General features: G+C 36.1%; 1 protein-coding gene across 4 annotated transcripts in view; it reads left to right on the top strand.

The window, feature by feature from the left end:
* Cp190 (centrosome-associated zinc finger protein CP190) overlaps window positions 1–25,206 on the top strand; it is a 201,758-nt gene that overhangs the window by 131,146 nt on the left and 45,406 nt on the right. For all 4 annotated transcript variants that reach the window (XM_089597229.1, XM_089597230.1, XM_089597232.1 and 1 more), the window contains one exon: window positions 10,938–11,174. In XM_089597229.1, the coding sequence (XP_089453355.1) occupies window positions 10,938–11,174 (237 nt within the window). The remainder of the gene's footprint in view (window positions 1–10,937; window positions 11,175–25,206) is intronic.

The raw sequence follows: 25,206 nt of genomic DNA on the forward strand, positions 1-25,206 counted from the left end.
GCAGGACCAGCAGTATGTCCAACTATTCGGTTGTTTACTTTCCTCAGCGTAATGTGATTTTTTATTTATTTATACACATATATGTGTATATATATATGTGTGTGTGTGTGTGTGTATTAGAATGATTAAAGATCGAATACCTAGTTTTATTCTCCTTGGTTTTATTATACTTCGTTTCTGTCAATCTGTCGTCCGGTGATTCTTTTTTCTATTTATTTATAGCCACTTCAGGTAGATCAGTATAATGATTTTAATTACTTTCACTTGATTCGATTTGTTGTTATTTGATTTATTTCTATTCAATTCAGATACGAATTAATCATATAAAGTGATAGGAAAAAAATAGTCAGTCACTTTTTAACAAAAATGTTTAGCAAGCTACCTGTTTAATGAAGTACTGCACTCGATGAGCGGCAGTGGGCTACTCACTAAAACGCTGCTCAAAAAAATGCACCTTGCACGAAGTTTGAGTTAAACTTCTTTGTCTTACTTGCTATGGGGCCGGTACTTGCTAACTTCATGTGTTTAGGCTTCGTGGCTTACTTCGGTTATTACTTGACACTTCCGAGAGCCATGAAGTACAGAGTCAGCTTTGTTAGGTGACGACTTTTGTTAAGTACGACTCTTTTAAGAGTCTTAAAATTATATCATGGAGGGAGTAAATATAATATAAAACGGAATAAAAATAGAAAATTTATTTATTTACGCAAGTTGTCACTTAACATATTTATTTATTAACAAAGTAACAAATTAATTATAAAATAATAAATATTTATAAATACATTAGAAAGCTGCTCTACTTGAATACACTCATTTCCAAGTTTTCTGAAAAAACATGTAAAAAAAGCATATTTTCATAAATAAATTATTCATTTATTCAATTTATAATCACACCAAATCAATTATTACACATAAATAAAAATTTACCTAAAAAATAAATTACTAACTACACCATAACATGCACTAATTGAATTTCTAATATTGGGACCATTCGTGTGAGGTGTGGTGTGGTGGCGTTGGTGTACTATTGGAAATAATTGAATCATTAAATTAAATTAAAAAAAAATTGATTATAACTCTAGATAAACGCAATAGATCACTTATAGGTTGGAAAAATCTAGAGAAAAGTGATCAGCCATTTTTGCGCATGCGCAGATATTAATGCGGCAGGCTCCTTTTTGTTTTTGAAAATATTTTCCCTTTTAAAGTACAATACGTACAATTAATTAACTTATACATAAAGTTAACGAGTATTGGATCAGTGGTTAGCATGCTTGTTATTAAAACAACGCCGATCTAGGAGTCGAGGGATTGATTTCCTATTGAGTTTACTTTTTTTAAATCTGTTTTAAACCAAAAAGAGCTCCGTATGGATCCTGGATGTTTAGGAGATAGGGTTTTTCATGGAATTTTACTTCAGTGTGGTTGCAAGTTTTTTTAGCCTCAAAATCTTCAGGCCTAGGTGAATGAAAAACAATGTTAGGGCTTTAAGTAAGTATTAGCGGATCCGATGCCAGGTACTGGGCAGAGAGCGGCAGACTATATCCAATGCATGCAAGAACTGTGCACAATTCCGTTGTGCACAAATTATTCTAAACAAAAGTAATGCACAAGCTAGTAGGAAACAATCACAAATTTTTTTTAATAACGTTTTTTTGTGGACGATAATTATGTCTAAATCAGCGCAGTTTTGTTCAGACAACATTTTATGTAAATAAGATGTGTACAAAACGTACGTTAATTTGGTACGAATTTTATGCACGTAAAAATATAATCTTATTAATGTATAAAGCAAAGTCGCTAAAACCGTTGTAATCGCTAACCGCGAAAACTACTGAACCGATTTTGCTGAAATTTTGCATACTGATTCTTGACACTTCCTAGATGGCTTTAGTACAGATTTTATCTTGAAAAACTGAATAATAATAGCAATAAATAAGCTCAAAGTTTTGCAAAAGTACGCCTGCTTTTCACTTTAGTTCAGTAAAATCCGCTTGATGGCGTTGACATAAAATTGAGGCTACCTACAAAGGAATTAAATGAGTGTGGTTATAATAAGCCGGAGCGTCTCGAAAATTCCTGCAGTTGTCTACCAGCAGTTCCTCGCGCTCCATCGAGAATGTAGATAATAGTCGTGCAGCTGGGTATCTCGGTTACCGACGACACTCTTTTCCAATAGACCAGTGATCTAGGTCTACTTTCACCCTAAACCTCCAGGATTGACAAGTGCCACGAATAAAAAACTATTTCAACCGATAACTTCTCTGGTGGAATACCAGTAAACGTGTCTAGCCAGAGCACAACCTGCTCCAACACTTCAGGGTTGTGTGGCCGTTCTACCATCTGGTCTGGTGCCGTCAGAGAATTTTTTACTACTAATACAAGCCAGGGAAGACAGCCCTGAGGAGCACAAGCAGCCCTAACGGCTTTCTTCTCACTGGTCGTCCCAACGGCATACCCGCAGAGAAGGTATGCCAGCAAATACATTTTTACTACCATTTTCGAAAATGATTCGTCGACTAAAAGACTATGTTAACTAAAGACGGCCACTATTAAACCAAGTCAGTCATTCACTGGCACTCGTTATGAGTGGAATTGTTCTTCGCAAGGCTGGGAACTCCGGTGACCGACAACCCTGCATTACCCTCTCGACTCTTAGCATTCAACCAGGAATCACCGATCCTCTCCAAGGTCTGCGCTGGGCAAACCTAACAGCTATGAAGGGAAAAAAAACTTGAGCCAACGGGACAGTCTCCAACGAGCAAGTATCACGAACCTATTTCCTATTTGAGATAACCAAAACAACTGAGTCTGCAAAAAAAGGTGCTTTAGACATCATCATCTTTGACTTTATACCAGGAGATGTTGGCGAAGATCTCTACAACTAGCTCCAAAGCTTCGGACTTTATAATTTTTTTCCCGATCAGTCTAAGGCTTCAACAGCAGACCAGAAAAGATCACTCTGAGGTATTCAGGCAGTCACAATTGCTGTAAACTTCAGTCAAGAAAGAGTTTACTTAAAAAGCTCACCAGTCTTTTTTAGGGTAATCGGACGTCGAACTACCTTGCCAACAAATATATTAGAACTTAAACAGCCTTTAGGGGTCACAAAAGTCTTAAGCATGCCAAAAGTCGCAAAAGGGTAAATTGGAAGAAAAACTTTAAATGTATCTAATAAATACAATTTCAGGCGTAAAGAAACTGACGCAGAAAATTTATCTACATTGAAACAGCAGCGTCAAAATCGACAAATAAAGAATCCATTACGTGAGAGATCAGCTTTTTATATTGTACCCTTGCAGTAATCTCTTAAATCTTTTAGTTTTTTGAATAAGTAGAAAATGTATTTATATTTTTTTGGCGATAAAAAATACAGAGATTAAGCTCCAGGGCTTTGTTGCTCTGGTAATAAAGTTGTGAGATTAGAGAAAAAAAAATTGTTTTTAGTACATATTTTTTGGAAATTTTAAATCTTAACAGCTTTAAAAATAGCCCTTTTCGTAAATTATACGAGAGAAACTGCGAATCAACGGCCCCTTTTTGCCAACGATTATTTTATGTCTTAAGGACCGCACGGTACCTTTTAGCATAATTACATTTGTTTTTATTTTTACAGCTCATTATTTGACCTAATAAACTGTATGGATTCCAAATAAATATGTTTTTAATAAGAAGATTCTTGTTCTTAGAAGTGTCAAGAATATATGTAAAATTTCTAACTGAAAACGTTTTACGTTACATGTCAAGACACTACGGTGTTACATTTGGTAAGTCTCGGGCAAAGCCGAGACGGGGGGTCGCTAGTAGTAAAATATTTTGGGGTTGTTATTAATGAGCTTGTGCATAATATTTTGTGTACAAAAATTTATGCATAACAAAAATGTGCACAATTCTTGTGTGTATTGCACATAGTCAGCCCAAGGAGCACTGGCCTTACTGAATAAAAGTTGTGTCTAAAACATGGCATTTCTTTGATGATACTTATTAGCTTGATTCCGATGCTTTGGCAGAGAGTACGTTGTTTATCAGCGAGGAGTGGACACTTGGAATTTGGAGGAAAGGCTACCCAGTGTTGAGTTAATGCTATGCATCATTGGTGCAGAGGGTGCCTGCCTAAGTGGCAAGATGTGATAACGATCACGAGTTTCATAAGAGAAAATCTCTCTGTGCCCATGCTATAATAATTTTAAAATCAGTTGAGGTGATTAGTAATGAGTGTAGCAATACACCTATGCATTGAAGTATTGAGAGAGTGGCTTCGGTAACTAGACAGTAGGCTATTGTGGTTTTCCTAGAAAAATCAAAATGATTTCAATTAAGATATGACCGAGATAAATTATTTTCAAATAGTCGACCCTTCTCTTAAAAAAATATATTTACACCTTATCAGCCCCTTGCTTACTATGGTACCTTATTCCGAAGGCACCTTAAAAATTTTTTTTTGTTTTAATAGTTTATGTTTATTGGATACTTTGAGACTTGAGTGGGAGTTGATGCGCAAAGAGCATGTGTGGGTGAAGTCCCACAAACATCTATGTACATTAAATTTTGACGTCTCATCTTTTCACTCATACCTTACAGCATATACTGGCAGTATAAAGAGTGTGAATCTAATTAAATATAAAATGCTGATTTGTGGTGCAACTGATCACTATGTACAAATAAATGCATTCGTACATGAATTGATAGATCAACTTGCGTAATAATTTTCAAAAGCAGAAACAATCCACATCAGTGTTATTATTCCATTAAATTATACGATTTTTATTGTGAAATTGTTGAGTTGCTTATTGTAGCGGTAGAATAATTGTGAAATTCTTTTAAAAATTATTTTAATCGAATTTATTTGTAAACTTCATAAGCGCAAAAATATCATTGAGAAACTTTATTCGGTATTTATAACTGATTTCAGAGTTCTGTTGTACTATTATTACTTAACGTATTATTGCGGAAAAAGTTGTAATTAAAAATATGGGCCATGATTATTTCTGCTTCTTATTTCTGTGGTAATTTTTTAAGAGTAAGCGGGTTATTTTTTTATATATTTTTCTGGCCTCTCAAGTTTTATTGAACTTTTGATTCCCTTCGTCTTGTAAGTATACTTGACGTGAAATACATCAAAGGTCTATTATGTCAGCTGAGGCAGCTTGCGTGTTCTTTTTGGAATCAAAAGTGTTGGACTACGCTAAAGAGAAAGGAATAGTAAAAAAGCTCCTTTGTCAGTAGAAAGCAGAAAACACATCGTTTTTATGTGGCTTCGAAAAAATATCTTTAGTTTTCAGGAACTACTTGGAAGACTGCAAGAAGTATAAGAAGTTTAAGTAATAGTACCAACTTGTGATAGTTGTTACTTAATTAATAAACATGTATTTAAATGTTGCTAGTTGTAAAATGATAAAAATTGTAGTGTTGGAAAGGACCTTATGTTATGAGACCTAAAAATACTTATTGTAAGTTTTGTGAAATTATATTCTCTTCTAATTAATGAATACGCTTAACTTTACTCGTTAAAATAATGTAAGAATTTATTTTAACTCCAGATTAAATCCAACTGTCATGACAAATAATCACTTACACTTATATAAATTAAAAGGGAAAAAATGAGTCCTTGAGCTATTTTCTCAAAGAACCTTTTAAACAACATCTTTTACCAACAGTTAAGTCCATAACTGCAATCCTGGTCATAATAGGTGTGCTGTTTTCAATATTGTTTTAGTTCTATTTTTACATTTGAGTGCTTTTTTCAAATACATTTCCAGAATTATAGAAAGTTTTGCAACTCAAATTTAAAAAATGATTTATTACAATTAACCTGCAATAATTAATCTATTCCTTAAGAATCGATGTATTTGTATTAATTATTTATTTAATACTACTTACTAGGTTAATATAAAACATCTAGTTCCAACATACTAGTGAACTTCTTGGTTCAACTCTTTTGTAACGTGAAACTTATGAAACTTACTGTATTTTACATAAATTGTTCTAGCAGTTTGTATTTACTATTGTAAAAAGCCTTAAAGTCACGAGGCTACAAAGCGCCAGATAAGTGCAGTGCGTGCTTGAAAAGCGTATTAGTTGCATAAACTGTCTTCCTACGCAGTCGAATTATTGTGTGCTGTTAGCTCTGAGAGAAAGGCGTTCCCCAGCTGTACGCGCCTTGCCGAGCGAAGTACACACATGCACACATACATACACACTCGCGCGCAAGTGTGCGCACACACACACACATACACACATGTTTTGTACCAGTGAATTAATATAGATTTAGTTCTTATGATTTTCAAATGTCTGTGTTCTGCTTTTCGCGAGCCTTTCCTGGCATAAAGCCCCTCCAGTTATTCTTCATTTCATGCTTTGCGTAGAAATAGTGTCATTTGAGAAAGATTGTAAGCCGAGCACCGGCCTTATCCTATGGGCTCGAGCGTAAATACCGATGCGCAAGCGTCCTAAGTTAGCCTGGAGCTGAGCTGACCACTTAGTGAACAGACGTAACCAAAAAAAAGATCAGTTGGACATTATTTCTTTATTATGATTATTATTATTATGATTGTTATTATTATGATTATTATTATTATTATCATAATTGTTATATTGTTTTATCAAAATACACGTCTTTTAAATTTCAATCGGGGGTTTTTTGGACATGTGTCTGTTCAGCGTGGCTGGAACATATATTGACTTACTATTTAGGTTAAAGACAATTTTTATTGAAATAAAGACATACACTTCACATATGGCTTTTTAATTATTTTATTTATTGGATATACACACGGAGTAAGGGAAGGGATAAAGAACTAACATGAAAAAGGTTTTAATCTCTTGAAGTTTTATCAGAAAATAACTTAAAAATAAACATCAATTTAATTTAATGTTTGCAATTTTGTAACACATTATGCTTGAACACAACATCTGATTTTCGTAACCAATAAAATAAAAATTAAAAAAAATTAGTTTTATTATTATTGTCTTCTCACACATTGACACGTATTTAAAATTAAAAAATTAATCGTAGTTTAATCGAAATCTCCTAATGCAGTCCTAAAGTCTTGAAATACAACTGATTATATACGTACATATGCCTACGCACTCCAAGGCACATCCGCATGATCATGATAGTTCTGGTGAAAAATTTAACAATTTCTTTTCTTGTGAAATGTTTATAAATAACAATTACAAGCTAAAATATCAATTTTTTTAAATACTGAATTTCTTGAATATGATGAAATGTAAATAAAAAAGTTAAACGACAAAATTTAGATATTATGCTTAAGTGGTGATTGTAAAAACAAATAAATAAAAAAAACATTAAATATAGGCCAAGGTTCATCAAAATCTCCTCATTTTATATGATTAATGTATTAATTATGTACATATGCACTTATACACCTATAAACACCTGTATGTATTTTTGTATATTTTTATTTTATTATTACTATCATAAAATTTTTGTGTATCTATAAATAAAAAATGGTTAAACTGTATCAAAATCGGTGGAGAAAACTGACCTATATGATGAATTACACACATAAACATACACACACATACTCAGCCGCACTCAAAAAAAATTTTCTGAATTTTCTTAAGTTTTGGATCTGAACCAAGACGTACAAGTAGACGATTTTGGACTCTGAAACCATCAGAATGACTGAAGATTGAGAGGTCAAATAATAAGAGACAGGACAGAAAATGGCAACTTTAAGAAATAAAGGCAAATTCAGTTGATTGACGAAGAATTTTGAAAACTTTTTTATACGGATTTTGGGAACAAAAATGAAAACACAAAGTTCAGCTCTAGCCGAGTTCTTCCAGTGGAGAACAGACCATCGGGCTGCTGTTACCAAGCTAAACTTTCGAACGTCAGCCGTGCAAATTCGAAATAGAACCAGGATTTGGAAAATAGAAAATTAGCCGAACGATTGAGAAACCTATTAGAACCTATAAATGCAGCCATCGTTAGCGTGTGTGCTATCTCATAAAGGGTATTAGCAGCTTTTAAAATTAATTGACACGTGCAAAAAATTTTGATTAGAGCAGTGACAGATATAAATCTTAATATTATCTTCAAACGATATTTACAAAACATATTTGACATGGATCTACAATTGGCCCGAAAATCATTCTGAATACTTAAGGAAGATAGGCGTTTTTTCAAAAATATTAGTAATGCGCCAAAGTGTGCAGGGATAAGTAAACATGAAGATTTATGGTAGAGTGAACTGAGATTAAACAGCTAGTATACTTTAGGATAGACTAATAAATTTATAGGGAAACAAGCACTTATAAAACATGTAATAGAAGTGACGATCAGTTGAAGGTAGCCTTGCAAATGTTGATGGAGACAGAGTTACAAGCAAAAAAGGAGAAATGCAAGTTTTGTATGCTGTAATTGACCTATCTAAGATTCATTTTAAACCATGGTGGACTACAACCATTGGTATAAGTGCCATAAGTCAAATTGCTTGAGAAAAATAACTGTTGACACGGTAATAAGATCAACGTGGAGCCTTTGGCTAATTGAAAGTGCACTTACTATTGCTCCCTAGTGGGAGAATGAGCTATTCCCTTTGGAAATTGTTAAAACTTCCCAAAGCTAGCCAGTGTGTATGTATGGTAGCAATTGTGACTATAAAAAGACCTGGGTGAAAGATGCGCACACATAGATCAGTGTATGAGAGTGTACAAGAGAGTACGAGCAGGATACTTCCAATACATAGAGTTCGGTAGCATAGAAAAGTTCCATCTCATAGGATAAGAAGAGTAATGGAAAGTAAGCGCTGAGCACGGCAGGTAATTAGATCAAAACTTAGCCACTGACGCAAGGGTGCACGTTTGGAAGCATCGAGATGCCAAGCGACTAGGGTTAGAGAGTGAGAGAGGCAGTGAGAGAGAGAGAGAAAGGGAGAGTGTGATAGACTGACTGACTGATAACAAAATTTATGTATGCTAAGGAGTGAATGGCAACAAATCATTGTTAGTACCGTAACAATAAACATAAACACAAAAAAAACAAGGACCTAAGAAATTTACAATTTCTAAAAATATAGCATACATGATAATACAGTGGATTACAATTGTATCTTACAATTATTACATTCTAATGTGACCAAATGATATAGGCTAGATATTGGTAAAAGCTAAGTAGTTTGTAAGGCCAGGCTATGTAAGCCTAGCCAAATAGTTATATAAAGCCTCCCTCAACCAGGACAGTGATTTTCGCATTTTTACTTCACATGGCAGAGCGTCCCAAAAGACCAATGCCGAAAGAGAGAGAAAAGGAGAGAAAGTAAAAAAAAAGAGACGAAAGTAGTCGAAGTAGAAGTGCAGAGTAAGTAAAACAATGGACCAGAGTTTGTTCAAGGGAAGACAAGGAATTTGAGGAGTATATCCCCAAGTGGCGTCGAGAAGAACACAAGACTGAAAGAAAAAGAAAGAAATGAGTGAACATGTATAAGTGTACCTTTTTTTGCATAATAAGTCTTTATATAGCCGTCGTGCAGGACGAAAACACTGAGCCAAGAAGCCCAGTAAGAGCCCAGTCGAAAAAAACGATATGTTAACGTATATCGATTAGAAGAAACAGTGGAACGTAAATGGGATAGGTGTATTATGAACTGTAACGTAAAGCAAATAAATGGAGCTTAATGTAATGAAATAAAATTTCTTTTATTGGGTCTAGTAGTGTAGTATCTCCCTTTTATTTCCTTTTAGGAGTAGCTCGTTTTTCTTATGAAGCTACCTACTTAGGGAACTTCCTAGAAGGAAGGAGTTGAGGTGAAGGAACAAGAATTGGTGAGATAGATTTTTGATTCAAATTTATTCGTACGGAACCTTAGTACTGCTTTTACCTTGAGGTTTAAAAGTCTACTGTACAAATATTAGAGATAACACACTTTTAATGTTTTTGATGTAGAAATCAAAGACATTCACAGCCAAATAAAACATATTAGCAGGAATGTTCTTGAAGTTTCTTACAACCTCATTTTTTTAATTTTGCATGTAGTAAACATAAAAATGTATCTAATTTTAAATATAATTTTTACAGTCTTAGTTTTACCAGATCTTGTAATCCAGCACCTATGTCTACAGTTCATGTGTTTATTTATAGCTAATGCTTAGAGTGCACTAAAGTTTAATTTTTTTCTCTTAAGTGCCTATATACATATCTTCCACTATTTTATGATAAGGTTTATTAAAACTTACGTATTATGATGTACATTTACTTTTCAATAAAATACTAAGCGATGAGCTTCTAAGAGCCAATTTTGCATGTTTATTCTATGTTATTCACTGTGAGAATTTTTTCGTGTTCTTTGTATATACTTACCTATGTTCAAATTAACTTTGTTTATTTCAGAGTTACCAATGATGATAATAGCAGGGTCAAAAATTCAATATTAAAAAATCATTTTTAGATAATATTCTGTAATATAGCAAACTCATAAAAAAAAAGTAAATTCTAAGTCACTAAGAACGACTTAATAAATTTACTTCCAGTAATGAACAACCGTAGGATCATCTAATATTCAATAGATCATAGATGTAAATGTCTTGAAGTAATATAACGAATTTAGCGTGTTTTTAAATTTTGATTGAGTTATTGCTCATAGCACTGTTAACAATACAAAATTCTACATCACTTTATTTAGTATAACAAATAGATTAAATTAAAACTTGTGACACACTTATATTTCTCAATTTTGCAATAAATAAATATTATTTAAAATTTGCTTATGAAAGCATTTGCATTTCCAATGAACGATTAAGCTTTATTTTATAAAATAAATTAAATTGAATAAAAATTAAATAAAAATAAATAAATTAGATATATCTAAAAAAAAAACGTTAAAACCTTTATAATATTCTTCGGAATATGTGCACTATTTTTCTATGAATATGCTGTAAAACTTAAGATGTAATATTATTTTATGTTTCAGTTTCATTTATACAGGACAACTGGAGTATAGAAATTCGGATGAAAATGTTTTGTATCATATAGCACAAAAAATGAATATTACTGTACTTGTAAAACTGCTTGATACTCAACAAGAAAAACATACATCCCAGACTGTTACCATTCAAAATATAGAAACAGATTTAGGAATGCAAGATAAACAAGTTTTAAACATCAAAGAAACACATGCGTCAACGATACGAGTTGCTTCAGATGAAAGGTGAGTATTAAAAAAGCTTACCAAAAAAACATCTTATTTTTCAATTGCTTCATAAGATATATATCTTCCTATACAATACAGTTAACTAAGTGCGTTATTCCACACAACTGTCTACAGCCCCCACAGACTCTCTCACAAAATAAGGTAAAATGTCGTCATTTTCCCCCTTATTTTAATACATCACGATTATTGTCTAAGCCCTCAATGTTTCTCACAAACTTCCTGCTGCCCTCCACGCAATTTTTCTTGATCCGCCACTGCCCCTACAACACTTTTGGACAACCTGACGGATATACTACCAATCTTTACAAACAAAACATATATATGTGTGTGTGCGTGCGCGCGTGTGTGTGTGCATTTTATTTATATATATATACATTTTATTTTATCTTTAATACATTTTATTGTTAAACTTTGCTGAGATAAAAACCTTTCTAAATCTTAAAATCAATAAATTACGATTTTTGTCAAAGCTACCCATCGCTCCCACCCACCCCCTCCCCCAGACATACAATTTTTTGAGAATCTAAGGGAGACCCTACTGATCATCACAGACTACGATATACATACATATGTGTACGTGTCGTATATGTACGTATACATGCATGTATTTACATTTTTCACATATATGTACACATTTTCTTTTATTTTTAATCCACAAAAATATATAGGTTGATATGAAACGGTGGTATTTCCTGAGAACAGAGTGTAGAGCAATTTTTCTAAAGCGAACACCGTTGAAATTATATTTTTATACTTAAACACATATTCTAGTCTTCCTCAAAATTTTCCCACCACTCCCTTAAAAATTTTTATATCTATAAAATTTGTTAAAGCATTTTCACACCACCCTTAAGGTAGTGCTATGGTGCGCAAATTTTTTTTATCTTAAATTCTTCATAACAATTATGTCAATTTTCAAATTAAGCTTATGCAGAGATAAGCCTTCACGAATATCGTTTCGAAATACAATTAAAAATTCATACAAACACCCCTATCAGATTTATCACTACCTTTGTAAGAAGCATGATCTATGGTGTTATATGTTCTCATTTCTCTTTTTGAATAATTTACAATTTTATTATTTGAGAATTAAGTATATTTGTTAGTTGAAGTTAGTGTCATGTTATTTATTAAAAAATAATATCTTTATCAAAATTATTAAAAAAACATTAGTTGTTTTCCATGTATTTGGTACTTGCAATGTTTCAATTGTTCCTTCTCCAATATCTAATAGAAATTTTTTTAAATGTTTTTTCAATCAAAGGCTTTTTAAGAATTTTTTTGGAGTTTTGTTTCGATTGAATAATTTAGTTAAGCAGTAATAAAGCATTTTATCTTTTTTTTTTTTTTTTTTGTCAAAATCCTTAATAAAACTTATTTTAATTCATTCCTTAAAATTTTGCCTTAAATTTCTCAAGATATTAAGCGTCACGCACAAAGAGTTCTCAAATAGCATGGCAGCATAATGTTACACGCTTCTTCAAAAATATTATGAATTGGGAAGTTATGTTCCCCTGAATCTAAAGCAATAGCAGCATCTTTAAATGTACCATAAAGTATTCTGTAAACTGTTCATATTATTTTAAAAGATTCTGCTTTATTAATGCGATTTTTTCATTATTGTTAAATTATTTCGAACTCTCTGATTTACCCAAGTTTTTGTTACTCATCTATAACAGACGTGTTTTAAATTATTAACATAGCGAATGTTTTGCAAAGATTTCTGAATGACAAAAATTCAATTTTTGTAACCGTAGAAAAATATATGTACCTGCTTTAAGTCTGTATGATAATGTATTAAAGCAACTATTGAAACAATGATGGTTTTAGATATATTATTCGATATTACAATAATCTTTTCTCTTTTGCATGATATACTGCCAATGTTGTGAGTAAAGAAAAAAGCTATTTATAATTTAAAAATTCAAGGTAATGTTTGTCATATGATACCTAAATCTTTTCTACATGTCTGATAATCCTTTTTACAGTAAATTGTATTTATATATGACGACCTATTTTCTTTGGAAGAACGTTTCCTTCAATAGCTTGTTTTTATAATTTTTTTGTTTTTTGTGCACATCATTTTCACTTATATCTGTTTCATTTGTTGACTTACTTTTTTTTAACAAAATATTACTTTTTAATCTTATTTTACTATTTGTGACGCTACAAGTTCCTTATTTTTTATTTAAAATTGTTATTTTTATATTATCTTGCAACTTTATTTTTATGCAATACAAATTTTTGTTCGTTATTTCCTTTAGTTTTTTTTAAGTCTGACATTATTATGTTGTAATAAGTCATAATGCCCGCTTCGATTACTTGAATGAGATAATTTAAATTAAGTGATACTGTGAGAGAAATTAAAATTTTTATATTTAATTGTAACAAAAATGTCATAAATTTCAACAAAATTTTTTAGTTGAACTTCCGTTCTGAAATTTCCATTTTTTTTTCTATAAAAATATTTATATAAAATATACTTTAAGTTTCAAAGTATGTAATTACGTGACTGATGATTTATAACTAAAAAAAAGTTTTATTAATTACACAACTCTTATCTTAAAATAAAGTATTGGATTTCGAGTTGAACCTTTTGTCTCCTACCTCAAAGCTTATGAGAAGCATTATAATTAATTAATAGCATAATCTGATCAATGCTCTAATTTTTGTTCTAGCCCTCTTCAGACATTTTCCACTACTCTCTTAATAATTATTGTATCTATACAATTTGTCAACACATTTCACACAACCTTTGAGGTAGTACTATACCGTGCTAGTTTTTATTTTCCTCAACTCTCAGTACGTTTAACAATTGCATTAATGAATATGGATACAAGCATTACAAGATATTTTTATACAAAATAAGTAATAACAAATAATTTCAAAAAATATTTAATCCGTGGACTGACTATATATTTTTTTTTTTAATAAATCAGTCATTTAATAGAAATATTTTTTGAATTAAAGATATTTTATAAAACTCAACAGTATACGTAAAAATGATATTTACGTGTAATAATACAGTACAATTTTGTTTTTTTATAAAAGTAAAAAATCTAATAAAATCATTGAAATTCACCTCATTATATCATAGGACAACATTTAAATAATGATTTTATATATTCATTTATTATTCAAATGAACTGTGCGATAGTATTAAGTGAAATTATATACTTTTGCAAATGTATAAAAATTTAACTTTTTTTATTTATTTCACATTGTTTACTATCAAGAATTTTTCTACGAGTAGTATTTTTTATTTTCAAATTATTATCTCGTTCTATTTAAATATAAATTTCATTTGCATTTTTGCATCGTGATAACGCGACGTATAATGCACCATGCGAAAACAGTGATTTTCTGAAATATAATCCAATATTAAAAATAAATTAATACATTAATTTTCTATTAAGAAATGTTCTTCCTGAACCTCTTGGGTCATCTATAAAAAATTATATCTTTTCGATTGCATATAGTTTCGAAAATAGTGATTTGATCTTTATTGAATTTATCATACATTGAATTAAACATTTGAGTACAAAAACAATTTTTTCATGGTACTGCTTTATAAATATCAGTGTGTGTATTAATCTTCACAAACCCTCCAAATCCAACATACCCCCCACAAGTTCCTTGCTACCTCCCCCCCCCCACAGACCCCAGTCGGTCGTTAACGCTGTCTCCTACAAAAAAGGTAAAATTCTATCGTTTTTACTTTTATTTTAACTTGGCTTACTTTTTGTTTGGAGCCCCTACTACTCCCACATCCCACTACACGAATTCTGTGGAACCTTACTGACACTAAACCTACTTTCGTGGACTCCGACATCTACTCATACACATACATGTATACATATTATTTTATGAACAAACTACGATGAGACATAAACTTTGAAAATGAAATAATTCATGTATGTATAAATGTTAGTAAATATCATTTACTGGTTATGTATATATTAATAACGTGTTAAGTGTATGCAAATATCGTATTCAATATTCAGACTCATATTATTTTTTACCAACCTACCCTACTGACCTTTACTGACCTTACAAATCCTTAAATAGTTTATATATATATGGAGATATTTCTATTGATCAAAGATTAAACTTAAAAGAACTGCAATCAAACCGAAAAGCAGACTAAGTTAATCTTATTGAAGCAGTACATAACTGTACTAAGAAAATATTTTTAAGTAAACCATCATATTTCATTGATTAGATGGTAAGTCCGTAATTTTTTTCTCTAGAAGGTTTTGGTAAATAAATCGATTATGTTACCAATTACTCAACGAAATATAGAAAACTTAGTATGTCTTAATATTATGAACACAGACTGTCTTACGGATCAGATTACGAGAATTTTAGTCCATTATGATATGGGGGAAGATTAACTTAACAATTTCTTATACATTCTCATACCGTTATTGAATACATCCGTTTTAATCATTTGAGATATAATTGGAAAGATTTTAAAAATATGTTTTACTAACGGTTATTTAATGCTATTACTAATAAGGCATCTAATATTTCTAAAAATTTAAAAACAATGAAAAAAATTGAAAACTTCTTCATACTGCTATCTAAATTCATCAGAAGTACAAGATATATGCGAAAACATTACAAGGATGCAATAGCTGTAATAAAAAAATGTGGTATACCACAATAATTTATAATATTAACATGTTTTATCCAAATTTTCAAATAACACGACACCAAATGATATTCAAAATATTACAGTTGGATTATTTTATTGTAAATTACGATCGATTTTAGATCATATTAACAATTTTATTTTTGGTCAAGTGTTGGAATACGCTTATACAATTAAATTTTAGTCACGTGGTCTACCTCATGCACACATTTCAAAAACTCTCCGTCCTGTTAAAAAAATATTACGCCTAAAAAAATTGATCCTTTTATTCCTGCTTAAATTTCTTCGGATGATGAGGAACTTATAAAATTATTCATTAAACTTGTTATTTATGGTTCTTATACAGAACATAGTCCTGGAATGGTTCATTCTAACCAGAAGTGTACAAAAAATTTCTCAAAACTTTTTACAAATGTACTACATTTTAAAGTACATTCCAGGCAAATGGTTACCCGCAATGTAAAAGAACAAATAACATATCTGATCAACATATGTACAAAACTTAGACGAAAGATAAAATTTTAGTAGATAATTAAATGGTTGTAACTTGTGTTAAATTTTTATTGACAAAATATAAATGTTATGTTATTTTGAAATGTTGTTAATTTATCCAAAGCATAAAATATATTTATGACTACATTCATAGAAGTAGTGACAAAGAATACATTAAAATTTGAAAATTAAAACGCGGAGGAACAGAAATGTTTAACGAAATAAGTTATTATATTGATGCTAGATACCGATGGGTTTAATAAAAGCTTTTTGGGACTACAAGAATTCTTAATGTATGCTAAAAGTCATACAGTTGTAAATTCAGCTGTCCACCTTGGGAATAAACAAAAACTTACATTTGATAAAAAGGAATATTATATCACTTTGACGTTTTTCAATTTAATTTGAATTTAAAAACTCGGCAAATGAATTCAATATTTTCAACTTGATAAACGCTTTATTTCAAATTGAATCAAGTATTTCCATAGCTGCTCTTCGCTAAAAATATGCACCAAGTGCTACTTGTAAGAAATCTGACTGCGTTGCTACTTATCGCGAGAAATCTAACAACGGTGCTTTGCTTCGCAAGAAATTTAACAGTGGTGCTACGCTTAAATACATTTCCTATAAAAAGCTAGTTTTCAAGAGAAGTTGACGAAATAACTAGTTTTTCGTAAGAAATTCAGATCGGTGTTACTTTTCTTCTAGACCTTTAATATGGTATGAAAGAAAAATTCTAATATGTTGTGCGCATGACAAGCCGTGTATCCATCGCGTGGCCTGGCTTACGCGTCAAACGCAAGGCTGGTCATAGCTTCAGCCCTATATTTTCCTAGATTTTCTTGCACACGACGTGAGATGGTGGATCAAACCAGCCAATTACTTAATATACTTGGTAGAACACATGCACGAAAATTGTGTAAAGTGATATAGACGCTCACGCTTACAAACGTGAAAACGATTTCTCTTCTCCTTCAAAGGAGATCTTACATATGTACGGAAGAGAAGAGACGTAAGCGAGCATGTACGCCCACTTATTCAGCGTTCGTGGGCTGTATGTAATAGTATTGCGTAGTGAAACCCACTTGGAGTTGATATTATCTAGGTGTTGGAATTTTTTATGATTTGATGTTTTTACATAATTTTATGTGTTAAGGCAACAGAGAGAGTGTGTAGAGGGTTTATTATGCTTTATGGAAAGATCCCCATCTGGCCAAAAAGCAAAATACATTTGCAAGCTTATAACTATTACTTAAGAGCTAAAAATTACAGCAAAGCTAATAGATAAAAAATAGAGAATTCAAAAGGTATAGACAAGATGAAGTATCGCAGTGTTAAAATACATAGGTACAAAAATTTAATATTTGTAACTTATTTATGAATACCATGAGGTGGCTTGGAGAATTGATTTGATAGTTGGAGAATTACGATGGCTAGAGAAGGCTGTAAGAAAAATATAAGAGGCAGGTGTAAAGAGGGTGAGTGCGAAATTGGGGCAGTTGGGTAAGTGTGAGATTATGGTTGATGAACGAGGTGAGAAGAAGTCTAAGCAATCATGAGGTGCAGAGTGACAGTTTAAAATCGTGCATGAATGTAAGGGAGGGGGGGATCTTTCCCATATCCAGGCCACCCGCAACAGCGGGAAATCCAGTCGAAAAGCGCTGCTGTCGCTACTATGCACTATTCCCTCGCGCTCTACACGTTCGTTCCACTCACTTGGTCTAGCTAAGGAAAGATGTTATGGAGCATGGTCTTGAATGATGAATAGGTGTAATCGGCAAGGTTGATAGGGGACAGCGAATTCAGGATATTAGAGGCCTGAATATAAAAAAACCATCGGGAGCTCGGGTGCGAAAGGGAGGTACAATGAGTATGGGATGAGGGTGGCGTAAAGTGCGCGCATTTGAGGCTGTTTCGTGTGCAAGATAAAAATTATCAGCAAGATATGTAGGGCATTGATGGCGAATGGTGTTGAAAGCAAGACACACCAGGTGGTATTCTCGTCTACGTCGCCGAGCCAGCTTAGGTCCAACCGTAGTAGTGTGACGTGAGCGGCTCTCGGGACAGTGCCGACTACTTATCGAACACAAGCATTGATGGCTCTTTGTATTTTTGAATTGTGAGTGGCATCTTGTTAAAAGAAAATGGATGATGCGTAGTCCAGGTGCGGGAAAACTAAACTTTCAATGAGAGATTTTCGCAAGCTGCAGGATAGGGCCTGTCTGTGAAATCTGAGGGAGCGGAATGTGTGGTGTATTTTTTGATTTATTATGTTAACCTGCAGGATCCAGTGGAGGGTGGAGGTAATGATGGCACCCAAGTTCATTGCCTTCTCCACAACAGGAATTACGATGCCATTAATGTGAATGCGCATGGGGGATGATAGGTCCAGTCGTGTGATATAAGCAAGGCTACTCATGATCATGGCCTTAGATTTTTAAGGGTTTAGCTGTAATCCATTTTGATGAGCCCAAAATGCTATGGCTTCGATTTAGACGGGCCCTTGTTGATAGAGGCGAATGGACAGTGGAGGTAAATTTGCTTGTCGTCTGCGTATATCATACGGTTGGAATAGGAGAGGGAGGCAGGGAGGTCGTTTATGTAGAGGGAAAAGAGGAGAGGGCCGAGGACGCTACCTTGGGGAACGCCCATTGGAGCAGATCGACAGTTGAAGATGGCTTCCTCATTATCCTTCCTTATTGTGGTTAAAGAGGTAACTGTGGACAAGAGATAAGGCACTATTGAAAAAGTTGGAGCATTTTAGTTTATGAAGAAACTTCAGGTGGAGGGCTGTGTCGAAGGCTTTAGAAAAATCGAGGAAAACCAATATGGTGAGGTTGAGTTTACGAAGAACAGACCAATCTCAGAGGTTGGACCCGAGCGCCTGGCATCACGATAGGCGTGGTCCCTTGCTGACATCATGTCTCTGATCTGGAGTTTAACCTAGGGCTTCCTACGCGATAACAGGGTGATCGGCCTGTAGGACAAGACAATCAAAGGCTTCGAGCATAGCGGTCAAGAAGTGGGCTGTGAGAGTGTCAAAAGATAGTGGATTCAAATGAAATACGAATGTAGTTACGGATGAAAGGGACGTGGCAACGTGAGATGAGAGTGCTTCGGTGTTTATGTGTTTTAGGTTGTGGGCCGTGATGATTTTAGAGGTACGTGGAATATGGAGGAAACAAAAGGCAATTTTTATCCAGTTATGCCTGGCAATGAAGAGTGAGGGGGACTGTTGATAGTAAATGAGCGCAGAGGGGTCTTATATAATGAAGATGTCAATCCAAGTATGGGAGGAGTTATTACGGTAGAAGGCGTGGTAAGTCAGCTTGGAGGGAGCTAGATAAAGGGAGTATTCAGAAATGTTGGTGGATAGAAACTGAGATAAGAAGGATGAGGTGAGGATGTTAATGTTGTGATCGACAGTGATGATGATATTTGAATAAGACAGTAGATGATCGAAAAGTGTGTCGAAGAAAAATGATGAGGGAGAGCAGCTGAGGGGCGACGGTAAATAATGGTAATTAAAGTTGTTAGTATTACAATTTTTTTCCCCATATATTTTCATTTTTTCGCACTCATGCATAAATCTCGCTTTATTACTTCTCGCCTAATGCGCTACTTAATTCGCTCGATTCAAACTTGTCGCGTCGCGTATACCTATATGTGACGTCAATGACTATACACACAGATAAGTTCAGTTCAGTTCAGTTCGCTATCGACCGTCCAACGGTTAACACGTAAGCCCTTTCCTTCTCTTAAATAAAGTGTTTTGTTAATATGAACCTACGTTGCCTTCGATTCATTAAATCCCAAAAGGTTATGGGCCCAGGTAACGCGAGACGCGTGTTGTCGTAAAAGCCACAAGTCTAGACAACGAGAAGGTGAAAGCAAGAAACACCAAAATCAAGAGAAAGAGCTCCTGCAGCCATCAAATCAAAATGGTGGACAGCACAGAGTCCTACACAGCACGACTCGAGATGCTGACCAGGGACAACTATGACACCTGGAAAATCCAAATAGAGGCATTGTTGATCAAAAACAATACGTGGCAATACGTATGAGGTGAAAGACCGGAGGATAAAGAAGAAGAGGTGCAGGAGAGGAATTGACGAACTCTCAAAAGGCAAGAGCGCGATGGCTGACCGAGGATCGAAAGGCAAAAGCCGACATTATCCTAGCGATAAAGCCTTCGGAACTCAAGCAGAGGCTGCATTACGTCGAAGGATGTTTGGAAGAAGCTCGAGGAGGTTTACGCCTCCAAGGGACCGGCTTGAAAGGCCACACTCCTCAAGCGACTCACACAGTCGCGCATGCAGGAAGGCGCTGACCTGATAGAGCATACAAATAATTTCTTTGACACGGTCGACAAGCTCAAGGCCATGGAAATACAAGTCAACGAAGAACTCCTGGCCATTCTGCTATTGTACAGCCTTCCAAGTAGCTTCGAAAATTTTCGGTGTGCGATCGAGTCACGTGACACCCTACCCAACGCCGAGTTGCTCAAGATAAAAATTATTGAAGAGTACAACGCCAGGCAACAAAAGGAAGTCGACACCAGCGCCATGTTTGCACAGTCGAGAAAACCAAAACAGAAAAAAGACGAAAAGAGAGACGGCGCAAGCGCAAACAAGCAAGGCAAGCAAAAGCCGAAGTACAAATGCGGATTCTGCGGGAAAATTGGGCATAAGGAGGCCGACTGCTACGCTAAGAAGGCACAAGCTAAACAAGCGGAAACGGAGAAAGCCAATGTTTGCTTCTCGGCACAAGCACGAGACATGAACACAGCGAATCTCTGGTGCATGGACAGTGGCTGCACTTTGCACCTGTGCAACACCAAGGAAGCATTTACAAACCTGAAAGCCGCAAACGATCAGCTGAGACTCGCCAGTGATGCAACCACGACGATAAAAGCGAACGGCGACGTTAGTGTCGGTATCGTTAAAAACGGATGCGACACGATGACGCTAAAAGACGCGCTCTACGTACCCGACCTACGGACTGACCTCATCTCAGTCGCAAAAATTGTCGACGCAGGATATGAGGTTACTTTTAAGCAGAGCAGCGCCGAAGTCAAAGACTCGAACGGAAATGGCAGAGTCGTGGCTGACCGGGTCGGAAATCTATTTTGTGTCGAAGGAAACGTCGAGACGTGCGCACGGGCCGAGCCACTTCAGGCGGACGCCTGGCATCGTCGTCTTGGACACCTGAACGCGAGTGATATGGCACTGATGAAAAGGAGTGGTTGCGTAGAGGATCTCTATTTCAAACTTGAAGAAGGACTGAATACCTGCGAGACGTGCCTAGCGGGCAAAATGACCAGCCTCCCCTTCTCCAGCCGCAAGAGCTCCGCCGACGAGCTTCTTGAGCTCGTTCACTCTGACGTTTGTGGACCCATGAGAAACGCATCCATGAGAGTTAACCGCTGGTTCATTACATTCATTGACGACAAAAGTCGATGGTGTGCTATTTACCTCATGAAAAACAAAAGTGAAGCTGCCGAAAAATTCTTCGAATTTAAAAACTATGCCAAAAACCAGACAGGCAGAAGGATAAAGGCACTTCAGTCCGACAACGGACGCGAATACATAAACAACAGTTTCAAGAAAATTCTCATAGACAACGGCATAGAGCATCGCACGACGGTTCCTCACACACCTCAACAAAACGGTGTGGCCGAACATAAAAATAGAACACTCGTCGAGATGGCGAGGTGCATGCTAATCGAGTCGTGTCTGCCACCCTCGTTCTGGGCAGAAGCGATCACGACGGCCAACTACGTCCGGTATCGCTGTCCAACCAAGTCTATCTCCCACGGAACGCCGTATCAGCTTTGGAAAGGCGAACGTCCAAGTGTCCAGCTCATGCAGCCCTTCGGATGCAGGGTTTACATCTTGGACAAGGCACCAACCAAGGGAAAGTTCGACGCAAGAGGAATACCAGGAAAATTTGTTGGTTACACGGAGTCGTCGTCGACGTATCGCATCTGGATCCCGAGCGAGCATAAAGTTTGCAACTCAAGGGACGTCAAGTTCCTACTCAGTCCCGGACCAGACGACGAAGTCAAAACATCCAAAAATTCCAAGGAATTCGTGGACTACCTGGACATCGAGGTCACTCTTCCAATCAAGCCTAAAGAAGTTGAGTACGACATTCAGCAAGAAGACTTGACGGATGACGAGGAGCTACCTTTCCGCGGATTCCACCGGAGCGAAATTCTCCTAGGACCCCCTGTAAACGTCAACGTAGATAAGCACAACCGTGTAGGAAACGTTCCGTCGCGCGAAGCTGAGCCTGTCTACACACACCCAACGAGGGATTGGATAGGAGAAGAAGCGTAGGAGTCGGACGATTTCATGCACGATGCAATGGACGTTGATCCCTCGGACGCCGAAATCGCCATGGTCGCCACGGAAGTTCCCCTGAAGGATGCCTTGAGCGGACCAGAACGCGCAGAATGACTCGGCGCCATCTACGAAGAAACGAAGAGCCTCATCAGCAACGACACCTAGGAGCTCGTCGATAGACCTGCGGACGGCACGGTGCTTGGCTGCAGAACCATACTCAGAAACAAATTCGGAGCGGATGGTTCGCTGGCACGCCGAAAGGCCAGAGTTGTCGCTCAGGAATTTTCCCAAATACCCGGAGTTAATTTTGTCGAGACCTTTGCACTGGTGGCAAGACTTGAGTCCTTGAGACTTTTAATTTCTTTGTCTGCAAAGTACGACCTGATTGTGTCTCAGCTCGACGTCACTACCGCCTACCTGCACGGTGACATTGACACCACAGCTCATATGAGAACGCTGGACCTGTTGGAGGAAACACTGTCAAGGATGGCCAAGGCCGAGGAGGATCCGGATTTGGCGCGCAAAGCGACCGCCATCCTACGAGATTTGAGATTCGGAAACAGGGTCTGCAGACTCAAGAAAGCCATCTACGGATTTCGTCAGGCCGGTCGTCAGTGGCACCTTGAACTAAATGAAAGCCTCAAGTGCATTGGACTCATACCTACAAGCTCCGATCCTTGTGTCTACACCGATAATCGAGGAAGCGGGATCACGTACCTCCTAATCTACGTAGACGACATCATCATCACATCAAATGACTCGAAACGTGTGCAGGAAATCAAGCGCGGACTCTCATGGAGCTTCGAGCTTAAAGATCTCGGTAAGGTTAATTACTGCCTCGGAATAAACATACAGCAGACTTATGGACGCATCACATTGAGTCAGAGTGCCTTTGCCGCCGAGATTGTAACCAGATTTGGGATGTCTGACTGCAAGCCCGCCAAGACACCCGTCGCTTTGGGCGAGAAACTGAAGCTTGAAGAACCTGCGAGTACCACTCACAATTACCCGTACAGGGAACTTGTCCGGGCGCTCATGTACCTTGCCATTGGTACTAGACCTGACATTGCTTACGCAGTAAATATGCTGAGCCAATTTAACAATTGCCCCGGTCACTCTCACTGGATAGCAGCTAAACGCGTACTACGCTACCTAAAAGGGACGACTGACCGAAAACTCGTCTACTCGAAGGATAACCGAGGAGTTTCTTCGTTCGCCGACGCGGACTGGGGAGGGTGTATCATCGACCGCAGATCCTATTCAGGTTACGCTATCTCTCTTTCTGAAGGAGCCGTATCCTGGTCTTCACGTAAGCAGAGGACCGTGGCCTTATCTTCCACTGAGGCAGAGTACATATGCCTTACAGAGGCCTGCAAAGAGGCCATCTACCTCATACAGTTCTTACGAGAACTTAAGCAGCCTGAATTGGCCAAAATTGTCATATTCAACGACAATCTGTCTGCTGGGAAGCTGGCTTGTAACCCCATCTTCCAGGCAAGATCCAAGCACATCGATATACAACACCACTTCATAAGGGGTGCTCTCCAGGATCATCCCATCAATATAGAGTACCTTCCAACGGACGAGATGACCGCTGATGTTCTCACCAAGCCACTGAGTTCACCGTCCCACGAGAAATGCTCTAAGAAGCTTGGACTAATTTAATTGTTAAATTATTATTATATTTTGTGTTTTCTTATACGCGGATTTTCATTGAGGGGGCGTGTTAGTATTACAATTTCTTTCCCCGTATATTTTCATTATTTCGCACTCATGCATAAATCTCGCCTTATTACTTCTCGCCTAATGCGCTACTTAATTCGCTCGATTCAAACTTGTCGCGTCGCGTATACCTATATGTGACGTCAATGACTATACACACAGATAAGTTCAGTTCAGTTCAGTTCGCTGTCAACCGTCCAACGGTTAACACGTAAGCCCTTTCCTTCTCTTAAATAAAATGTTTTGTTAATATGAACCTACGTTGCCTTCGATTCATTAAATCCCAAAAAAAGTTTTGTGAGATGCTACGGCTATTCCTAGAATAAAAAATTTTGGTGTGTTATTAAAATCTGGGTTTGAACTTGCACGAATGGTTGTTTTGAATGATTCGAGAATGTAAGCGCCAACATCGCCCCCCTCTTTCCCTACCCAATCGACCCGAAATAAGGAGTAGCCTCCGATGCCGACGATTGCATCCACTGTTTTAAGCGTAAGAAAGGTTTTGGCAATAGCGATAACATCTGGTGACATGTCCGCAACTAAGAGTTCAAGTTGAATATGATGGGAAGGATGGAGGCGGTTTTTGTTGGTGTGGATAACAGAAATGGAGTTTGTCGATTTATGATTGGGGGTAGAAGGCCGGGGAGAAACTAGTCATTGTCTGAGTTGAGCGGGTTGTGGTGGTAAGCAAGCAAGGTCTTCTTTGGAAAAGATGGGCATGAGATCTGCTGAGCGGTTTGGCCGCATAAATATCCGTGTGCTTTAACTATCGCTGGCAGGTAATTGAGATGGCGCTGTGCTTCTCAAGCCTTGA

This window comes from Copidosoma floridanum, unplaced genomic scaffold, assembly GCF_036245765.1.
Source record: "Copidosoma floridanum isolate Cflo_tuat_1 unplaced genomic scaffold, Cflo_Japanese_pri ptg000031l, whole genome shotgun sequence".
Classification (NCBI taxonomy): Eukaryota; Metazoa; Arthropoda; class Insecta; order Hymenoptera; family Encyrtidae; genus Copidosoma; species Copidosoma floridanum.